Here is a 17,318-nt window from a genome sequence, read left to right as displayed (position 1 = left end):
CTCTTTTGCAAGCTCTCCTTTGTTTGCCAAAATATAAATCAAGTCCATAAACATCAGTTTCACATTTTCTTCAATAGCAAATATGACACTCACTCACTCACTCAGTCCCCCCCTCCACCTACTGTATGTGTAGGTGTGTTTGTGTATCAGGTCAAAGCATACAAGATTCAAATCAATGACTTCACGGCCTAAATCTGACTGTGATATTTTATTTTGACAAATATTCAATGAGAATGGTTTGAAGTTGTCTGTTGAAAGCTGGTCCAGTACGAGAACTATGGGCAGTGATTTTTAGATGAAGGCATCATCTAATGAAACCAGTATCGGTTGACAATTAAGGACATAGTCAGTGATTGAGAACAGTGGTTAAACTGTTGACTGAGGACACCCATCAGCCAATCAGAAGCGAGCACATTGCAATATTACTGCTACTTTTTTTGTGTTTCAGTGTTTTCAGCCGGAGCTGCCCTGGGCCAAGTGCAATCAGCCCTGGAACACCGATCGCTGCATCGAGGACACCTACCGCAAGAACAAATCCCTTTGGCTGGCTGCTAACGCCTCCAACTTCACCTCCCCCGTCACTGAGTTCTGGGAGTGAGTTACATAAGCGCACACATACATGCTCACTTGCATAACCACACAAAATTTTCATGTCAGTTAGTTAAGGTACGGTGTCACTGATAAATATTCCGCACTTTAGATGGTAACCTACCACTTTGTGTCGGCCGAGGCAGACATTAAGGAGCTTTAATACTGAGGCTTTGTTCCCCTTTGATTTGAGTCAGAGAAACTACATACCCACCCAACCCCCCCATATATAGTGCAGTATACTTGTACTGTAAACTTTCCCAGGTAAATATTTTGCACATTGCGCATCAATTTTATACTACTTTGTTTTTATATCTTCTTTATGTTTTAATAGCTTATTGACTTATTGTCAATTTTATATTTATGATTATTGACCTGCAGTACTATGTTTATTGTTTTGCACCAAAATACCAAAGCAAATTCCTTGTATGTGTAAACCTACTTGGCAATAAAGCTGGACACATTTGGAAAGCAAGTGAATACCAAAGACTGCAGGGTTTTTAGGTTTGAAATTCTCAAATAGTTTGTAGGCAGTGTGGTTGGTGACACCCCCAAAGACAATCTGTTCAACTGCCCAAATAAACACTCGTACACAGACGTGCATACACTCACTCCCACACACACAACAGTGATTAGCTTGAAATTAGTAAAACTGTCTCTAGCTTTTTGTCACCATTTCATGAAGTGCTGTGCCTGAGTTGCACAGATGAACACACACGCTTACAGAGCTTTTCCTTTTATGTTGCAGACATAATGTGTTGGGTATCACCAATGGTATAGAGGACATTGGTCCTGTTAAATGGGACCTGGCTCTGTGTTTACTGCTCGTCTGGGTCATCTGCTTCTTCTGCATCTGGAAGGGAGTCAAGTCCACTGGCAAGGTAAATATATGGTTCTGTTATCCTATACTGTCTTTATTGCTATGTATTACTGGTTGTGTTTTTCACTGTTTATCCAGTTCAAGAGTTGCTCCACTCTTGAACTTGCTGAACTTCCAAGAACTGACTTGTCCACTTTTATCATTGCTGTATCATCATGACTGCTAGAGCCATGACATGGTGATGCTCATATGATTTTTTTTTTTTTAACTGTGGACTGACTTAGAGAACAAAAGGGGCTATGTTCAAACTGAGTGCAATGCTGAGGAAGTGAGTCTAAATCCCTTTTTTCTGTTTAATAAAACAGAAATGGAATAATCTGTTTTCAGCCCATATCTCAAAATAATTGTAATATTGAAATAATAAAATAATCTGCACAATTATATATCATGTGTCATAGCTGATGTGTTTCGATAGATAGATAGATAGATAGATAGATAGATACTGGATCATCGTAAGTTTAGGATTACAATTCTGTGTTACAGTATACATACAGTATGTCTCTGTTTAACGGTTTAACATTCAAGAAATAAAACTATGGAGGGGAATTTCTGCACTAGTTACCTTTTTGCACAGTATTGCAGGATGGATGTAGCCTTGGACGAATGCATAAAGTGAACATTTTCAGACCTTGTTCAATTGCTGCTACAGCAACAACAACAACTTACCCTGAGACCAGAGGAAGCTCAATCAACCCCAGACTACTCTTTTTATAGCCTCAACACTCTTTATTGATTGGTCTGTCCTGATTTATGCTCTCTGGTTGCTCCAAGTTGTAACGCTGGTAATAAAGTCACTCCTACAAGGCCAAGTGTGGTCACCGCTTTCCAAATAGCAGATACTGATACACTGCTATTGATTTAAGGGACAGCCTGTGGTCTGTTCTTGTCATAATCCAAAAATGACTCACACATTTATTGAACATAATTCTGTGTAATGACACCAAAGATATTAGCTAGTAGGCCAAATAACAAATTAACATCCATGTCCTCCCCCAGGCAGACCATTTTGAAACTCAAGCTTCAAAAACTAGACATAGACTTCCCCTTTAGAATAATACAAGCTGGAGTGTTTCCATAATGTTTTCTGTATTGTGATCTCCTTCAGGTGGTCTACATCACAGCCACGTTCCCATTTGTCATGCTCATCGTGCTGTTGATTCGTGGTGTGACACTGCCGGGTGCTAGCGAGGGCATCAAGTTCTACCTGTACCCTGACCTTGCTCGCCTGAAGGACCCAGAGGTAGGTGTCCCTGTCCTGTCTGAGTGAGACAAACCCCATTGTTGGGCTCCTCCTTATAGTCACTGTGTCTAGCCCTGACGTCCCTGTCAAACGTCTGTCTGGCTGTACATACAGTGTCTGAAATTCAATTGGAAACAGTGGCATCTTTTGCAACATATAATATATATAATCCACTTTGAGAGGCAGTACATTCAGTAACTTCAGGTACAGTTAAATCACAACAGAATTCACTACAATTGATGTTGCAGTTGAACAATGAATTTAGTCCCCACCTTTTTAAAGGGGCAATATGTGAGATTTGGCCAGAATTTTAGTTTAAAGCATTCAAAAAACGAACTAACCTTATCAACAGAATGTGAAGAAGTAATAATAGTCTGTTCAATCTGAACAACCCTTTACACTCCATCTGGTGGTTTCTGACCCAAAATTTTACTTGCGTATCTCTGCTAGATTCTACTAGACTTATGCAGACCCCGACTTCCCTAGTCCTAGTCCATATTAGTGTTACCCACGACTTTCATCAGCAGGCCTCAGCCTTTTTGTCCCCACTCTCTCCACCTACTTGGCAGGTGTGGATTGATGCTGGCACCCAGATCTTCTTCTCCTATGCGATCTGTTTGGGCGCCATGACGTCCTTGGGGAGCTACAACAAGTACAAATACAACTGCTACAGGTGAGGCTTCAATTTTCAGTGAGGGGGTTGTAGGGGAGAGAGGGGGGTGAAGGGATCCTTGTGTGTTGATTAACAAATCCTCCTCATGACATATGTGTGACATAGGGACTGTTTGCTGCTGGGAGCCCTCAACAGTGGTACCAGCTTTGTGTCTGGCTTCGCAATATTTTCCGTCCTGGGCTTCATGGCACAAGAGCAAGGGGTGGACATTGCTGATGTGGCAGAGTCAGGTACGAGGGTTCTGTAATGGCGGCAGTGATGGTGGGCGCTGCTTCCTGGTTAACAAATTAAACAACAGTAATTCCAAAGAAAAACAGCAACGAAACCCAAAAGAGAATTAGCCAATACGTTTCATTTAGAATTGAATTATATTAAATGGATTCCTTGTTTAATTACAAATGACGGCATCGGAATATGGAAGTTTCCGCAATCAAACACTCCTTGACAAAAGCAGAATGTGAGAAAATAAAACATATTTGGTCGGCTTGTTAGCGCATCATTCGAGTAAAGCACGTTGGATGGATTAGGCCTAAGAGAGAGATGTTGGAAAAATGATTTTGTTTTTGAGTTAGAGACATTAAGAGATGGAAAAAAATAAGCTAGAATTTACACTTATAATTAGCTATGTGATGATACACAGGGCATCTTGTGCCAGTGTCCTAGTTTAAACATGCTAGCAGAGTTTTGATTCTGAGAGGTTCCTTTTCTACCTGACGTGACAAACTGATGTCACCATTGTTGTGGTTCTTATCTATTTGAGAGATATATTGGCATTTGGGGTTATTAATGGTTTCTACAGAAGTTGTTTGTTTTTTTTTTTTGTTGTTCATTTTTATTCTAGCATCTAGAAATGGCAACTTTTACCTTTTTAGCCATGAAATAGAATGACTAAATCACAAAATTCCATGGAAAACATAATCTACTGAACATTTCAGCAAAGTAAGAAAAGACTGTATCTCATCATGATCACATGAGATTGAATTGTTTTGGAAAAGCTTTCATGCACCCATAAGTGCCAACATCGTGTCCATGGACTTAAAGTATATCTCTTACAGTTTACAGTATTACCTAATGATAGTTTACAATTATTCTATGAGGCTGCAAATGCAACTTTGTTTTTGTGAGGAGACAAAGTTAGCCCAGTTTAAGGTGGAAGTCATGCCTGGTTTTCCAATAGAATCACACAAGGATTTCATTTATACTTGTTTTTTGAATCCCAAAGCAGACAAAATATTGACTGTTGACTTGACACCTCAAAGAAAGGTGATGAGACACCAACAGAGAACTGAAAGCTGTTTTTTCTAGAACTACTTTTGAGGCTTGTTTGGAAAGATTGAATCTCCTCTTTTCTGGATTTGATATGCTTCTATTACACGCTTAAGACATAAGACATCTTGTTTGACATCAAATAAGACACAAACGTGTAATTTTTGCTTATAACAGAACAATATTGTTAGCATCAAGTGCTTTTGTGAAATCCAGGCTTCATCTATTGTACTTATCACTTTGATGAAAGCAAATGTAGCTTTGCGCTGTTCGCTAACTGTCCATGCTGCCAGCCCAGTCGATACGAATATTGAACAATTCTGTAGTCTCCAGTTTACATCCAGTGCCAAATTTATTTTTGCAGAATTGTGCAATGTCAACGTTGTGTTTGGCGAGTGGGTTGATGCTCCACAGGTTACTAAAGAATAGAAAGTGTATATCAGAGGAACTAGACAGAGCATGGTAATCCTGGACACCACATGGAACTCAGTTACTAATGAAGATAATTTTCCAGTCTGTAAAATTGTGTCCATGTGCTGTGAGCCTAAGAATAGAACTAGACAGCAGAATACAATAAGTGTTCTTACTAGGTCATCTGCCAGATAACGAAGTTATCAAAAGTTTAGGAACATCACAAGTAAGTCTGCCTTAACTGCGACTGCTTGATTCTGATGTACCTGACAGATGAATTAATGTTATCAGCATGAGAGATTATGCTGACTGAATACACAGAAAATACAGTGTGGTTTTCACAGTGCCGTTTTAGCACACATGCTATGGCTTCTGCTGAGTCTCAAATGTACTAAAAAGAAAAGAACTAATTGAAGATTTAGGTTTTAGAATGTAGTCATTTATGTTTTATACAGTCCACGGTTCAATCACACTGTTGATGAGTTAATATACTCCAAGTTTGATAAACGTTCTGCTAGCTTTTCCCTTCTCAGGGAATGGAAGTTGGTACTATTTTTTGAGTCAACGCTGTGTTTGGTTGGATGCCTTGTCATATTTCACAACAAAAACTGAACATATCTACATATCTTGCTATCAGCTGCAATGCTGTTTTGCTGTTATGGCTGCTTCCTTGTTTCTTGACTTCTGTTCTACTGTTCCCAATTTAGCATCAATGTCACATAAGACCTCAGAAAAATAAGCCTTTGCTTTTAATTTGATATCCCAGTTTGCATCTGCTGCTATTTTGCTATGGCCATTTTGCATTCCTCATAGAAAGATAATGCTTAATTCAGTCAGGGATGCAAACTTGCTGGAGTGACATAGGTGGTGACATACTTCAATTATTTGAGAAACCAAGATGCACTTGATATACCTTTTCTAGCAGTTGATTGCCTCCATGTTAAATGCTTTCAGCTGCCAGGAAAGGTGAATCAAGCCTACCTTAAGCAGGTTAAATATTTCACATAATTGCTGCAATGTTTTCAGTGGTCTACAGTGTTTTTGGTAACTTAAATCCACACAACACATACAATACACTAGTTACGATCCACTATATACTGTACACACATCCATTTATAGTATGCTTTACAATTTCTCTCATGACTTACCACGACAGAGATGCAGTTACACAATACTAATGTATAATAATTTACATTACATAGTAAGTGTTCTTTATTTATGTTCTGTTTGTTCTTTTTATTATGATATTTGATGTTATCCTTGTAATATGTCACTGTAAATGGTATGAAATGGTGTCATGTGTTAAGTGCATACAGTTAGTAATGTGTCATAAATAATGTTTACAAATAAGGAAGTAACAGGTAAGTAAAGATGTGTATTACACATACTAATACCTTTTTTCTTGACAACACCTAGCTTTATACAAATACATAAAACAGACACACGCATACATAAACATCTATTCGCAGTATTGTAGCCCAGGTTTGATCATGCTTTCATATCTGGTTCTGCGTCTCCATTGTCTGGGGCCTTTTTCTTCCCACAGGGATGCAGATCAGATGAGCTTATAATGATACTAATGTTGCCTCCCCCCCACACCCCTCTGTCTGCTCTTATCCCCTACCCCCCTCCTCTGCAGGTCCAGGGCTGGCGTTCATTGCCTATCCCAAGGCTGTAACCATGATGCCTTTTCCTACAGCCTGGGCAATCCTCTTCTTCATTATGCTGCTGCTGCTTGGCCTCGACAGTCAGGTTAGCAGAAACATGAACTTTCACACATTTACAGCTGCAGGAGGCTAGATGTTAAGGAAGTTCAAACGGCTGTTATTGAGGTGCCCATGAGCAAAACACTTAACTGCTCATTGGCCAACAGTAGAAGCTTGTGCACAAACTTTAAGGGATTTTAAAAAGCCTCCTGCAGAATATTACATTTTTTGGAATATGTGTGTTTCTGTGCATCTGAATGTTTAGACAAACAAAATACAGAATTTCTTTTTTTTCCATTGGCCAAAGGCTAATTAACATAAATAAATAAATAAATAAATAAATAAACCCTCACCAATATACTAGTGAATTTACAGATGAAGGTTTCTTTAATGTGATGCAAAATCAAAGTAGCATTTGAAGACATAAATGGGAATGAGGTTAGCTAACAGTAGGTGATTTGTTAGCAAAATTACCAAAATCCACCCCCCTTGTTAACCTGCTCAAAAGATGCTCTGTGCTTTGTCTCTTAGTGGCACTTCACATTGTATAGCGTCTCCATTCTTGATTAAAAGCTCTGTTTTCGTTGTCTACTTTTCTCTTTTTAGAGCACACCTTGTGAAATTATTTCTCCGACTCGTCTGTGTCCCTGTGTGTGTGTGTGTGTATCTCACTCACTGACTCGACTCGCAATGCTCATCGGAATGCACAGATTTGATTGGCTGAGTAGCATCACGTGAGCTGATTTACAGTGCATGCAATTGGTCTGTGAGTTTCTTGGGTCGCTAAACCACTGCCAATGGGCTATCCCCCCTATTAAAAAATTAACAAATCGCCTACTGGCTAACATGTTATATTAGCTGAGAAGAAAAAATTATTTCTTCCATTGTAAAAAATGTAAACTGACAGATTAATTTAAATAAACCACTTGTTAGATTTTTTTTCTCTGACAACAGGCCCAACTGCACTGAATAAAAGTTAATTTATTTAAGATTGATTTTTTTTTTTTATTAATTTTTTTTTTACACATTGGACTTGTGTTACAGGGAAAAAATGGTATTTTAAGACTACACAACTAGAATGGATATTATTTGCAGTACAGAAGCTACTATGGTAGTGTATTTCATTTTAGATCTGACATTTACTTCTGCTTCTTTAAAACACATGAACAAAGTTGACAGAAGCCATTTATTAACAGGCTACACGTTGATAAAAACCTACATCACCTACTGAGATGATATACACTAAAACATTTGATACATTCAGTCATGGTGTTTGATACTTTAAGGGCTTTCTACTTTGTGTCACAAAAGAAAAGCATAGAGGAAAAAGTATTCCTCACCTCCACAAGTCTACCCATACTGCAGCTACAGTCAACGCATGCCGTCATTAACATGGGCACTGACCTTTACGTGCCTGTGTGTGAAAGCAAAAGCACACACATCCTGAAAATGAACATGTGTGCTCACTCAACCTTCCCAGAATAAATTAATTTAATTAAATCTGCTTTAGCCAAATTCACACACATGTGGCTCCAAACAGCAAGAGAAGTTAGACTTCAATACTTAGAAATCCTTTAAAATGACATCAGTGATGCTTTTTTTTTTTTAACTAAAAGGATGAGAACCAAAAGATGTAAAGTTGATAGTTTGTAAGTGTAAAATGGGAGGTCATGTGGATCTGTCTCCATCCTTTTTTGATAACACCACAGCATCTTTGTGTCCCCCTGCAGTTTGTGGAGGTGGAAGGGCAGATCACATCACTGGTGGATCTGTATCCGTCCTTCCTAAGGAAGGGTTACCGCAGAGAGGTCTTCATCGCTATCCTCTGCTGCATCAGCTACCTGCTTGGACTCACCATGGTTACCAAGGTAACGACGCCATGAACACTGAACAGAAAAACTGCAATAAAAAGTACATTTTCATGTTTGAGGAAATTACTGTCTATCAGTATAAATACACCTATTGATAAGTGTGTGTGTGTGTGTGTGTGTGTGTGTATACTTCCTCGCACACACTGTGGCTGCTGACCTCATTTCAGGCTCCAGCCCACAGCTCCATAAACAAGAAGCAACAGTGTTCAGATAGCTATTAGTGTCGGTCCCTGTGGAGATGACAGGGGGCTATTTATACTGTCAAGTCATGAGAACTTCCCTTCCGTCCTCTGGTAATAATAGATACAGTAGACCTGACGTAGCTTTTCCAAATCTTGGAAGCTTCCTTGTCCTTCTCTCCTGTTTCTCTTTTGTCTGTTTTCCCCTGTTTCTCATCATTTCTTACTCCTTTCCTTTATTTCCTCTCATCTGCTCCCACCTCTCCTCTTTCTCTTAAATTCTTCTGCCTCATCTGTCTTTACACTTTTTCTCCCTTGTTCTCTCTTCAGAGCGCTTTTTGTTTCTCATAACTTCTTCCTCCTTGCATCACCCACGTTGATTCTCTCTATTTCGACCTTTTCTCTAACTCGAAAATTAAGCTATTGACATTTCCTTCCCGTTGAATTATATAGACACACCATTGTGATGTATCATCCTCCTAACACTTGCCCTGTACCAGTAGACCTTTCTCATTGCTTACATTTTGACTTGTCAAATACAAGTGCAACAGTCATATTTATTCCAGGGCTCTGGTTTTGTGCATGCTGGATCACTGGTGTGGCTTTGTGGGACACTTAAAGAAAACGGAATCATAACTGTCACTAGTTATGGTTCCAGTGTGAGAGACATTCCAAACAGGTTGTCTGCGTGCCAAAATGTTTGACAGAATAGCATAAATAGCAGACAGCTATCGAAACTTCCCTCAAGACAATTCCCACCCCACCCTGTTCACCCTGATTATCCGCTGCCGTACCACCAGACTACAGAGCAGTTTCTCTCCTCAGGCTGAGACTCCTCAACTCCACCTCATCCTCCGCACTCCACCTTGAATAAATGACACAGAACTGTCTGTTATGCTGGTTTTGCACATTACCATACACTACCTTGTATAATATATGTATATAAGTAACTGAATATGTTGTTTTTGTTTGAGCGCTGCTCTTTGTTTGAACACGGCCAAGGCTCTTGCCTATCCAGTTCCTCTATTCATGTCAAAATATAATGTGAAAAACAGAAAAGAAAATTTCACATTTCAAAACCTACTTTAAAACAGGAAATATCTGCAAGTTGAATCAGTTATGATACACAAAAGCAAATGAGTCCATCCAATGTCTCCAATTTCTCCACTTAATCTCACAATCCGCCTTCTCCTTCTGTCTCCAAGATAATCATACCTTTACCTTCTATCATTGCCTATCATTGTCTTCTTCTTCATCCATCCTCATCCTCTCCTTCCTCTCAAACCACCACCCTCCCAGCCCTCTTTCTGTTCTCACGCAACATTCAACCTTCATTCTATTTTCTGCTCCGCTTCTCTCTCTCTCTGTCCCTCTGTCGTTCCCATGACAACATCTTTTTATGGCTGCGGTGGCCTGGTTCAAGTTTAGGATTCCCATGATTGTTAAAACAGTTTTCACACTAGACACACACACGTGAGCACACACGGGCATGTATGCAGACACTCACATTTGGTGATGTTCAGTTTTAAAATATCTCTTTCTCACCACTATATTGTTTAATGATCATTTTATGATCTTTCAAGAATTACATGTATAATTTACAATCTTTTGTAGTTTAGCAAGTGTTCCTGTAGCTCACTGCAATGAGGAAGGCAAAGCCACCTTTCTGTACTAAAACTGTATGCACTGAAAGGCACAAGAATATAGAATTTTCTATTTTATTTTTTATTTATTTGATATATAAAAAAAGAAAATATTGCCTGGCATGTACCTGGGGGGGAAAATAAAAACCTGTTTGTCTGTCTGTCTCTCTGCAGGGTGGCATGTATGTTTTCCAGCTGTTTGATTTCTATGCAGCTAGCGGTGTGTGCCTTCTGTGGGTGGCATTCTTTGAATGTATAGCTGTTGCCTGGGTTTATGGTGAGTACCATCCTCCAAAATATTATGAACCTGTAGGATGTATACTTAATGACTTACCAGCTGACTTTAGTGCACAGGAAATGAATGCTTCTAATGTGTTGTCCAGTTGTCTTGGCACTCTCTCAAAGAGCATATACTTAAATGGCTTAAATACTTAAATGATATCCTTTGTTAAACTTGGAGCTATCTAAGTGCACTGACACTTTCTTTCTATTATTTTCTGTCTATTTTTTCTACGTCATTTTCTATGCCCTATGTAAAGCACTTTGAATTGCCTCTGTGTTTAAAATGTGCTACACAAATAATCTTGCCTTGCCTATTAACTGCTGTGCATCCTGTTAGTGAATATGTTTTTACTTGCAAAAAATAATCTGAATGTTTTTATTTACAGGTGTTGATAATTTCTACGATGCGCTTGAGGACATGCTTGGTTACAGACCAAATCCTTGGATGAAATGGAGCTGGACTGTTATCACTCCTTTACTGTGCATGGTGAGGGCCTGCTTTTACTGTAATAAACAGTAAACCATAATCATCAGTTAACTTCACTCTGCAGACGATGACATGAAAGAGTTTGACTTCTTCTTCCTCTTTTTATCACAGCAATTCTTCTGCTTCCTGAAACTTGTACTAGTCTTTATAATGATCTGTCATCTTTGTTGTAATACATCATTGCTTCACACCTTTGAAACATTTGCCTTGAACCTTCCATAAATGCTTTACCAAAACATTTTTGTCTCCACAGCAGGTGAAAACAATGTTATGTCCAACAAACATAATCCAATAGATAAAATACTACATTGAATAAGACTGTTGTAAAGTAATTTGGTGTATATTGAATTTAGGTTTTTGATGAATCCAAATGACCAGATACAAAAATGTTGAAAATGTGAAACTATCCCTTTTAAATGCTGGCAGGAATTTGTATTTAAACATTTGTTCCTCTTCCTCTCCAGGGCTGCTTTATCTTCTCCTTGGTCAAATACAAGCCATTGATGTACAACAAGGTCTACGAGTATCCTGACTGGGCCATCGGAATAGGCTGGACTCTGGCCTTGGCCTCCATGATCTGCATCCCCATGGTGGTTGTCATTAAGATCATCCGATCTGATGGACCACTCATTGAGGTGGGTGGAGTAGCTATCTGGTAGTTAGCTATGTAGCTGTCAAATCATTTTGTTTTGTTTATAAGGCTGGTCACGTCAGACAGAGGCAAAAAAAAAATCTAAATAATTATTAAAAATCACCTCTTCAGATGCAGATTTTGTAGGTTTTGCTTTTATGTAATTGGTTTTTAAACCCATTTTTAAGCTTTTTCTAACCATCTTTTATGTCTTTTTTTTATTCTTTGCATTTTCTCTATCCTTTTCCCCCTCTCCATTATTGCTCACTCCATTCCTCTTTTCGCTTCCCTTCTCACCATCATTCCATCTGTGGTTTGCCACCTCTTTCCTTTCCCTCACCTCCTTCCTGCTCTCTGTTGTTTCCACCTCTCCTTTAACCTGCCCTTCTCTCGCACTTCTCCAATCCATCCCTCTCTCCTCCTATCTTTCATGCAGAGGATTAAGGCAGTGGCTGCCCCGGTTCGCGGTGGGGCCAGCTCCCGTCCCGCAGACCACCGTGGCCTCAAGGAGCTCTCCTACCCGCTGGACCCCAATGGGAACAAGGGCCTGTTGATGAAGGCCCCCACCCACACCATCGTAGAAACCATGATGTAAAGGAGTGAGGCGGAGGCTCTCCATGAGATCGCTCTCCTCTCCTCTCCTGCCCTCTAAAATGCTTCTAAAGCTAGCTAGCTTTCTGTCTATCTGTCTATCTGTCTGTCTGGTGGACTGATAAGGGTTTTAAGGAAAAGAAAAAAAAAGTTCCCGTTTCAAATCTTTTAGGAATACTTTGGAAGTAGTTTGGTCTTGGTGGTTTTCTTAAGAGAATAGCAATGACATTTAAAATGTATTTCTGAATTGCTCACAAGCTGTTTTTTCCTATTTGTAATATTCATGTGACTACACGTCCCACTATTGTCTCATTTAAAGGCAGAGTGGCAAATTAGCACCAGCCTCTGGTCATATGCTGGTAGATTTCTGTTTGTTCCACCAGCTACTTTCGCAGAAAACCAGCCATTGTTCTAAAAAAGGAAGAAAGTGGTTATTGAGTCTTGGAATCAAACAGCCTTTTGTAGCCACAATATGAAAAAAGTTTCCTACATTGATCGCAGATCACCAAAAGCAGGTTTTTTGGGCAGTTCTTGGAATATATAACAGCTCTTTGCCTGTGATACAATGGACAGGATGCACTTATTTGAGGGTATGTGCCATAGGGTCCGACTTTGGCTTATTCTGTTCCACTGTGTTCAGTAGAGGCCCAGTTTAGATGAGATCGAAACACTACAGATACAACATTATTAACAAAAAAAATCCAATGTCATACCCATGTCACAATTAGAGATAGACATGTATAAAGTTGCATGTCCCCCTTCAGTAATCGGAGATTCTGAAAAGCATCTTGATGTTGTTTCAGCTGCACTAGGCAAGATTTTTAGTGAGAAATATGACCAAACGTACCAACCTAAATTTCAAAATGTGGCTGTCACAGTCCCAATTCCACAAATTTTACATCCTGTAGACTGTGTTTTTTTTCTGTCCAAACTCTATCTCTACCAACAAAACTGACAAGAAAAATGACAAATCAAAACTCAAGAGCAAAAAGCCAAAGCTGCAGCCACCAAAGATAAATGCTTCCTTTGCTTCCTCTGTTTTCCCCTATAATCATAGACCAGCCAGGTTGGTAACTATGAGCCACTAATACACAAAATTGCCTGGTGCAGCTAAAAAACAAAAAAAAACAAAAAAAACAGAAAAACAAAAATGAGAAATGTATAATTGACACAGCCATGATAACCGATGACCCTTATTAAACCAGGATCCTGGTTCTTAAATGCACCTTAGCACAAATAAGCCCATCTTCCATAGCCATAAACTATGGGTCAAAAAGAAAACTAGCACTGAGACTGTGTCGGGGAAACCCGCTCCTGCACAAAGAGAGAGGTATCTGAAAGGATTTGAAGTGTGGAGGTTGAACCCTTGAGTGTGTTGTCTGTGGCGTACTGTACAATAGTAGTTAATCAGTATCTATATCTATCTCTCTATCTATCTTTCTCTGTCCTAGACCAGTTTACAGTACATTAGTGACTGCACTAGGCACTCTTGGCTTACAATTTTGGATTGGATTTATTTTATTTTCTACAGAGGAAGTTACATTATTATTAGTTTTTCCTCTATCAATGTTTAGATTTTTTTATTAAGACTATAATGTTATTGGTATTCACTATTGATGATAATTGCTGTAGTTTTACATAGAAGGAGCACTTTTTTCATCTGGTGAAAATACTAAGCTATTACACAAATCATACATTTACAATGGTAGCCATTGTAGTAATAGTCCTCATCATACATTACTCCTGCGTTGGTCCTGCCACAGTCCTGTGGTCTTTAGCATCACACAAACAAACAATGCAGCAGATTTTTCCCAAATATTTTCTCTTGTCGGGGTGTGGGTCAAACGTTCAGCGAGCAGTTCAATGTACGGTAAAAAAATAAAGGGGGGAATTTTACAATGGCTCCATCTGTAAATTCGTAGTTGTAAATACCAGGGGACAGTATTTAATTGGGATAAATTCAGCCAGACTTGGCACTGTAGCCATTGGTTAAACAGCATGTCACCAACTCAGTGACTCAAAGCAACCATTGGTTGGTTGACAGTCCCAACAAATCAGGCAGTGTCAGACTGTCAACTTGTCTGAGAGTCAAACTCTTTCCAGACACTGTGAAATGTGGCATCTGGCTGCAGACAAATTAGAGCCAGTGTGTGACAGAGTTTGGCCATGTTTTTTCCACGGCCACCATGTTGCTTCACGTCATCTAAAATGAGAGCTGAAGAGCTCCATGTCAAACAAGGAACCCCAACTGTTCTAATAAGCAATTAAAAGGTCAACAAATGACCTGATTGACAGTGCAAGTTTTAGAATTTCTACACATTGCAACTTAAACTCCTTGCAAGTTAGTGGGAATTGGGTGTCTATCATCATTTGGGATTATCAGAATGAGTGTTGTGGCATAGCGACAGTAAATGAAATGTGTAAAGTCAGACTTTGTGAGACTTCAAAATGCTGCCTGGAATTCAAATTAAGCCTAACCAAAAACAAAAATGAAGAGTCAACAGTCAACTTCTGATCGAATATACTTTTAATTAATGAAAGCTGTGAAAGTGGGCACTGTATAAGAAAATGACACTGGTAAATTGTGGCCTACACCCCTAAAACCTGCACTTAACATATATGTTAATCTATTTAGAGCCTTAACTTCATCAATATTATGGCTGTCTAAAGACATTTTAAATGAGTTGATCTGAATCATTAACAACTGAAAGCAGACTATCTAAGAAGTATGACAGTTACAACTGTTACAATCATTTTCATATGTCTGTGTAACAAGGGGTATCCCCTGTGTATGTGTCACCAGCGACCATCCACTCAGGACCTTCTCTGTAGTGCATTTATCTACTGTCTAGCTGCATTAGACTTGTAACTGTAGGTGACAAAGAGCCGACATCTAATGGTAGCAATCAAAATTGATGTTTTTGTCCATCCTAAAAGGCCATTGGTTCAGTTCTTTGCTACACAGAATGGAAAATCGCACACCTTAACTGCCTATTTTATCCACAATCAAAGGCAGAAATACAGAGAGTGAGTCAAAGTGAGTTTTTATTGCACTTTATTTGTATAATTTGGACTTCATATCAAATGATGAGGCCAAAAAAACACTGCCATCTTTTTATTCAGGGTCCTCACTGGCCTCCATAGTAAACAATAAAATAAAATTTTTTAAAATTGAATACCGTCAAAACATGCAAAGTGCTTCTGTTCTCCCAAAAGCAGACATATTAAAATAGATCAAAAAGTTAATAAGCCAGTCCTTCAAATCAAATATACAGTTATACAGTACACATGCATTGCAAGAATTTCAGCACCAATATCACATCAGAAGTGATCGTGACACCAGGTCCTCATTTCATATTTCATCTAAGCTTTGATCATTTTTTTTGTCAGTTTATTTCATTTCTTCAAATAGAATAAAGAAGTTCATATCATTAAAAGGGATTTGTGAAACCAAATCCACAGCAGACATCTATTTTCATACTGTAACAAACTTTTCCTATACAAGTCGTCTTTGTACAGCTAAGCTCCCATTGCAGACCTCCCATTTTAATACAGATACAAAGCTTCATTTTAATCTTAAACTTTTGTACAGATCTGGTTCTTGATTTCCCTGAAGGATCTTTGCACTTAAGAAAAAGCATTAATGCTGAAAGGAAAGATCTGTCAGCGCCTTCCAGTAAGAACAACAGCATCAGAAACCATTAAATAACATACAAAATTATTTATGACATTTTGAAAACAAACATTGCACAGAGCACTTATGGGCAGTTAACAATTCTGTCTTACCTTTTAATTTTGTCTACACAGGCTTTCAGCTTTGGTGCATCTATGACATTTCAAAATTTCTGGGTTGATCATTTCTAAGATGCACTGTTCCCACAGCAATTGTGGGAACTTCAAGAAATAGCTGTCAATGGCAATGTTGAAAATTTAACATCTGTTGCAAAGAGTAAAACCACAGACACAAAAATAAGTTTGGGGCATGTAAATATACACTTTCATAACTGAATAAAATTGTTTGCTAGTGCTAAGATCCTTCTTTTGGTGGGGAAACATGGACCAGAAATAATAACTAATGCAGTCATTTATTGGTTTATTCTGCCTCTGTGTGTATATTTACAGTATGTACCTGTCCCTCTGCCTTCATACACTCCCTGTCAGTTAGCCTACGTAAACCTTCCGTTAACCTAAGCTAACCCATTTTTCTCAGAGATGATGCATTTGCAAGAGAATCGAAGCATTAGCGATGCACAAGTTTTTACCGCCGACTGTCGAAATGCGAAAGTCACCTGCGGGTGAATGTAAAAGTTTCTGAAGATTTATTTTTTAGGGTGAAAAGAAAAATTGTTTTTTATTTTTATTGATCTTGTTTTATTGAATTAAGCAGTTTCTTGTTTTATTTTGTTTTCGATTGTGTGTCTGTCACATTTGCCTTTTGTATTCCAAATATTGTGTATTTGAACCTCTGTCATTGGAGTAACATGTACAACTATCAATCAAAAAAACTAACAAAAAAAGCTACAATTTGTTACGTGCAATACTTTGTAGAATACTTTTATTTTTCATTCTGTTTTTCCAAGAGGTGGTACTAACCTTTGAAGTAAGACAACATAGCCTGTGAATTCTTGAATAAGAACATTTGAATCTTCAGGGTCCAGTTAAATTAAAATGTGCCACAAAATGCTCTGCAGTGTGGAACTAAACCAAACTAAACAACTATTCCATCAAAGCTATTGTGGTTTGAAATGTACTGAGAATAAAATGATTACTAAACTTTTTCACATCAAACTGAATTTCTTAGCAAAATAAATTTTTTGTGATAGACTGTTAAGTTGTGAGTTTGTGAGGGGTATGAAATACAGAAACACTG

The 17,318-nt window shown here is 38.5% G+C and overlaps 1 protein-coding gene across 3 annotated transcripts in view; it reads left to right on the top strand.

The window, feature by feature from the left end:
- LOC122887842 (sodium- and chloride-dependent taurine transporter-like) overlaps nt 1-17,273 on the top strand; it is a 36,619-nt gene extending 19,346 nt beyond the window's left edge. For all 3 annotated transcript variants that reach the window (XM_044221453.1, XM_044221463.1, XM_044221444.1), the window contains 11 exons: nt 449-594; nt 1,337-1,469; nt 2,574-2,708; nt 3,278-3,381; nt 3,487-3,611; nt 6,698-6,810; nt 8,495-8,632; nt 10,632-10,734; nt 11,126-11,226; nt 11,691-11,861; nt 12,294-17,273. In XM_044221453.1, the coding sequence (XP_044077388.1) occupies nt 449-594; nt 1,337-1,469; nt 2,574-2,708; nt 3,278-3,381; nt 3,487-3,611; nt 6,698-6,810; nt 8,495-8,632; nt 10,632-10,734; nt 11,126-11,226; nt 11,691-11,861; nt 12,294-12,452 (1,428 nt within the window). In that variant the 3' untranslated portion in view covers nt 12,453-17,273. The remainder of the gene's footprint in view (nt 1-448; nt 595-1,336; nt 1,470-2,573; nt 2,709-3,277; nt 3,382-3,486; nt 3,612-6,697; nt 6,811-8,494; nt 8,633-10,631; nt 10,735-11,125; nt 11,227-11,690; nt 11,862-12,293) is intronic.
- Nucleotides 17,274-17,318: the final 45 nt, after the last annotated feature.

Source organism: Siniperca chuatsi, linkage group LG2 (assembly GCF_020085105.1).
Source record: "Siniperca chuatsi isolate FFG_IHB_CAS linkage group LG2, ASM2008510v1, whole genome shotgun sequence".
Lineage (NCBI taxonomy): Eukaryota > Metazoa > Chordata > Actinopteri > Centrarchiformes > Sinipercidae > Siniperca > Siniperca chuatsi.
The sequence above is the reverse complement of the archived record's forward strand: the minus strand, read 5'-3'. Positions and strand labels throughout refer to the sequence as shown.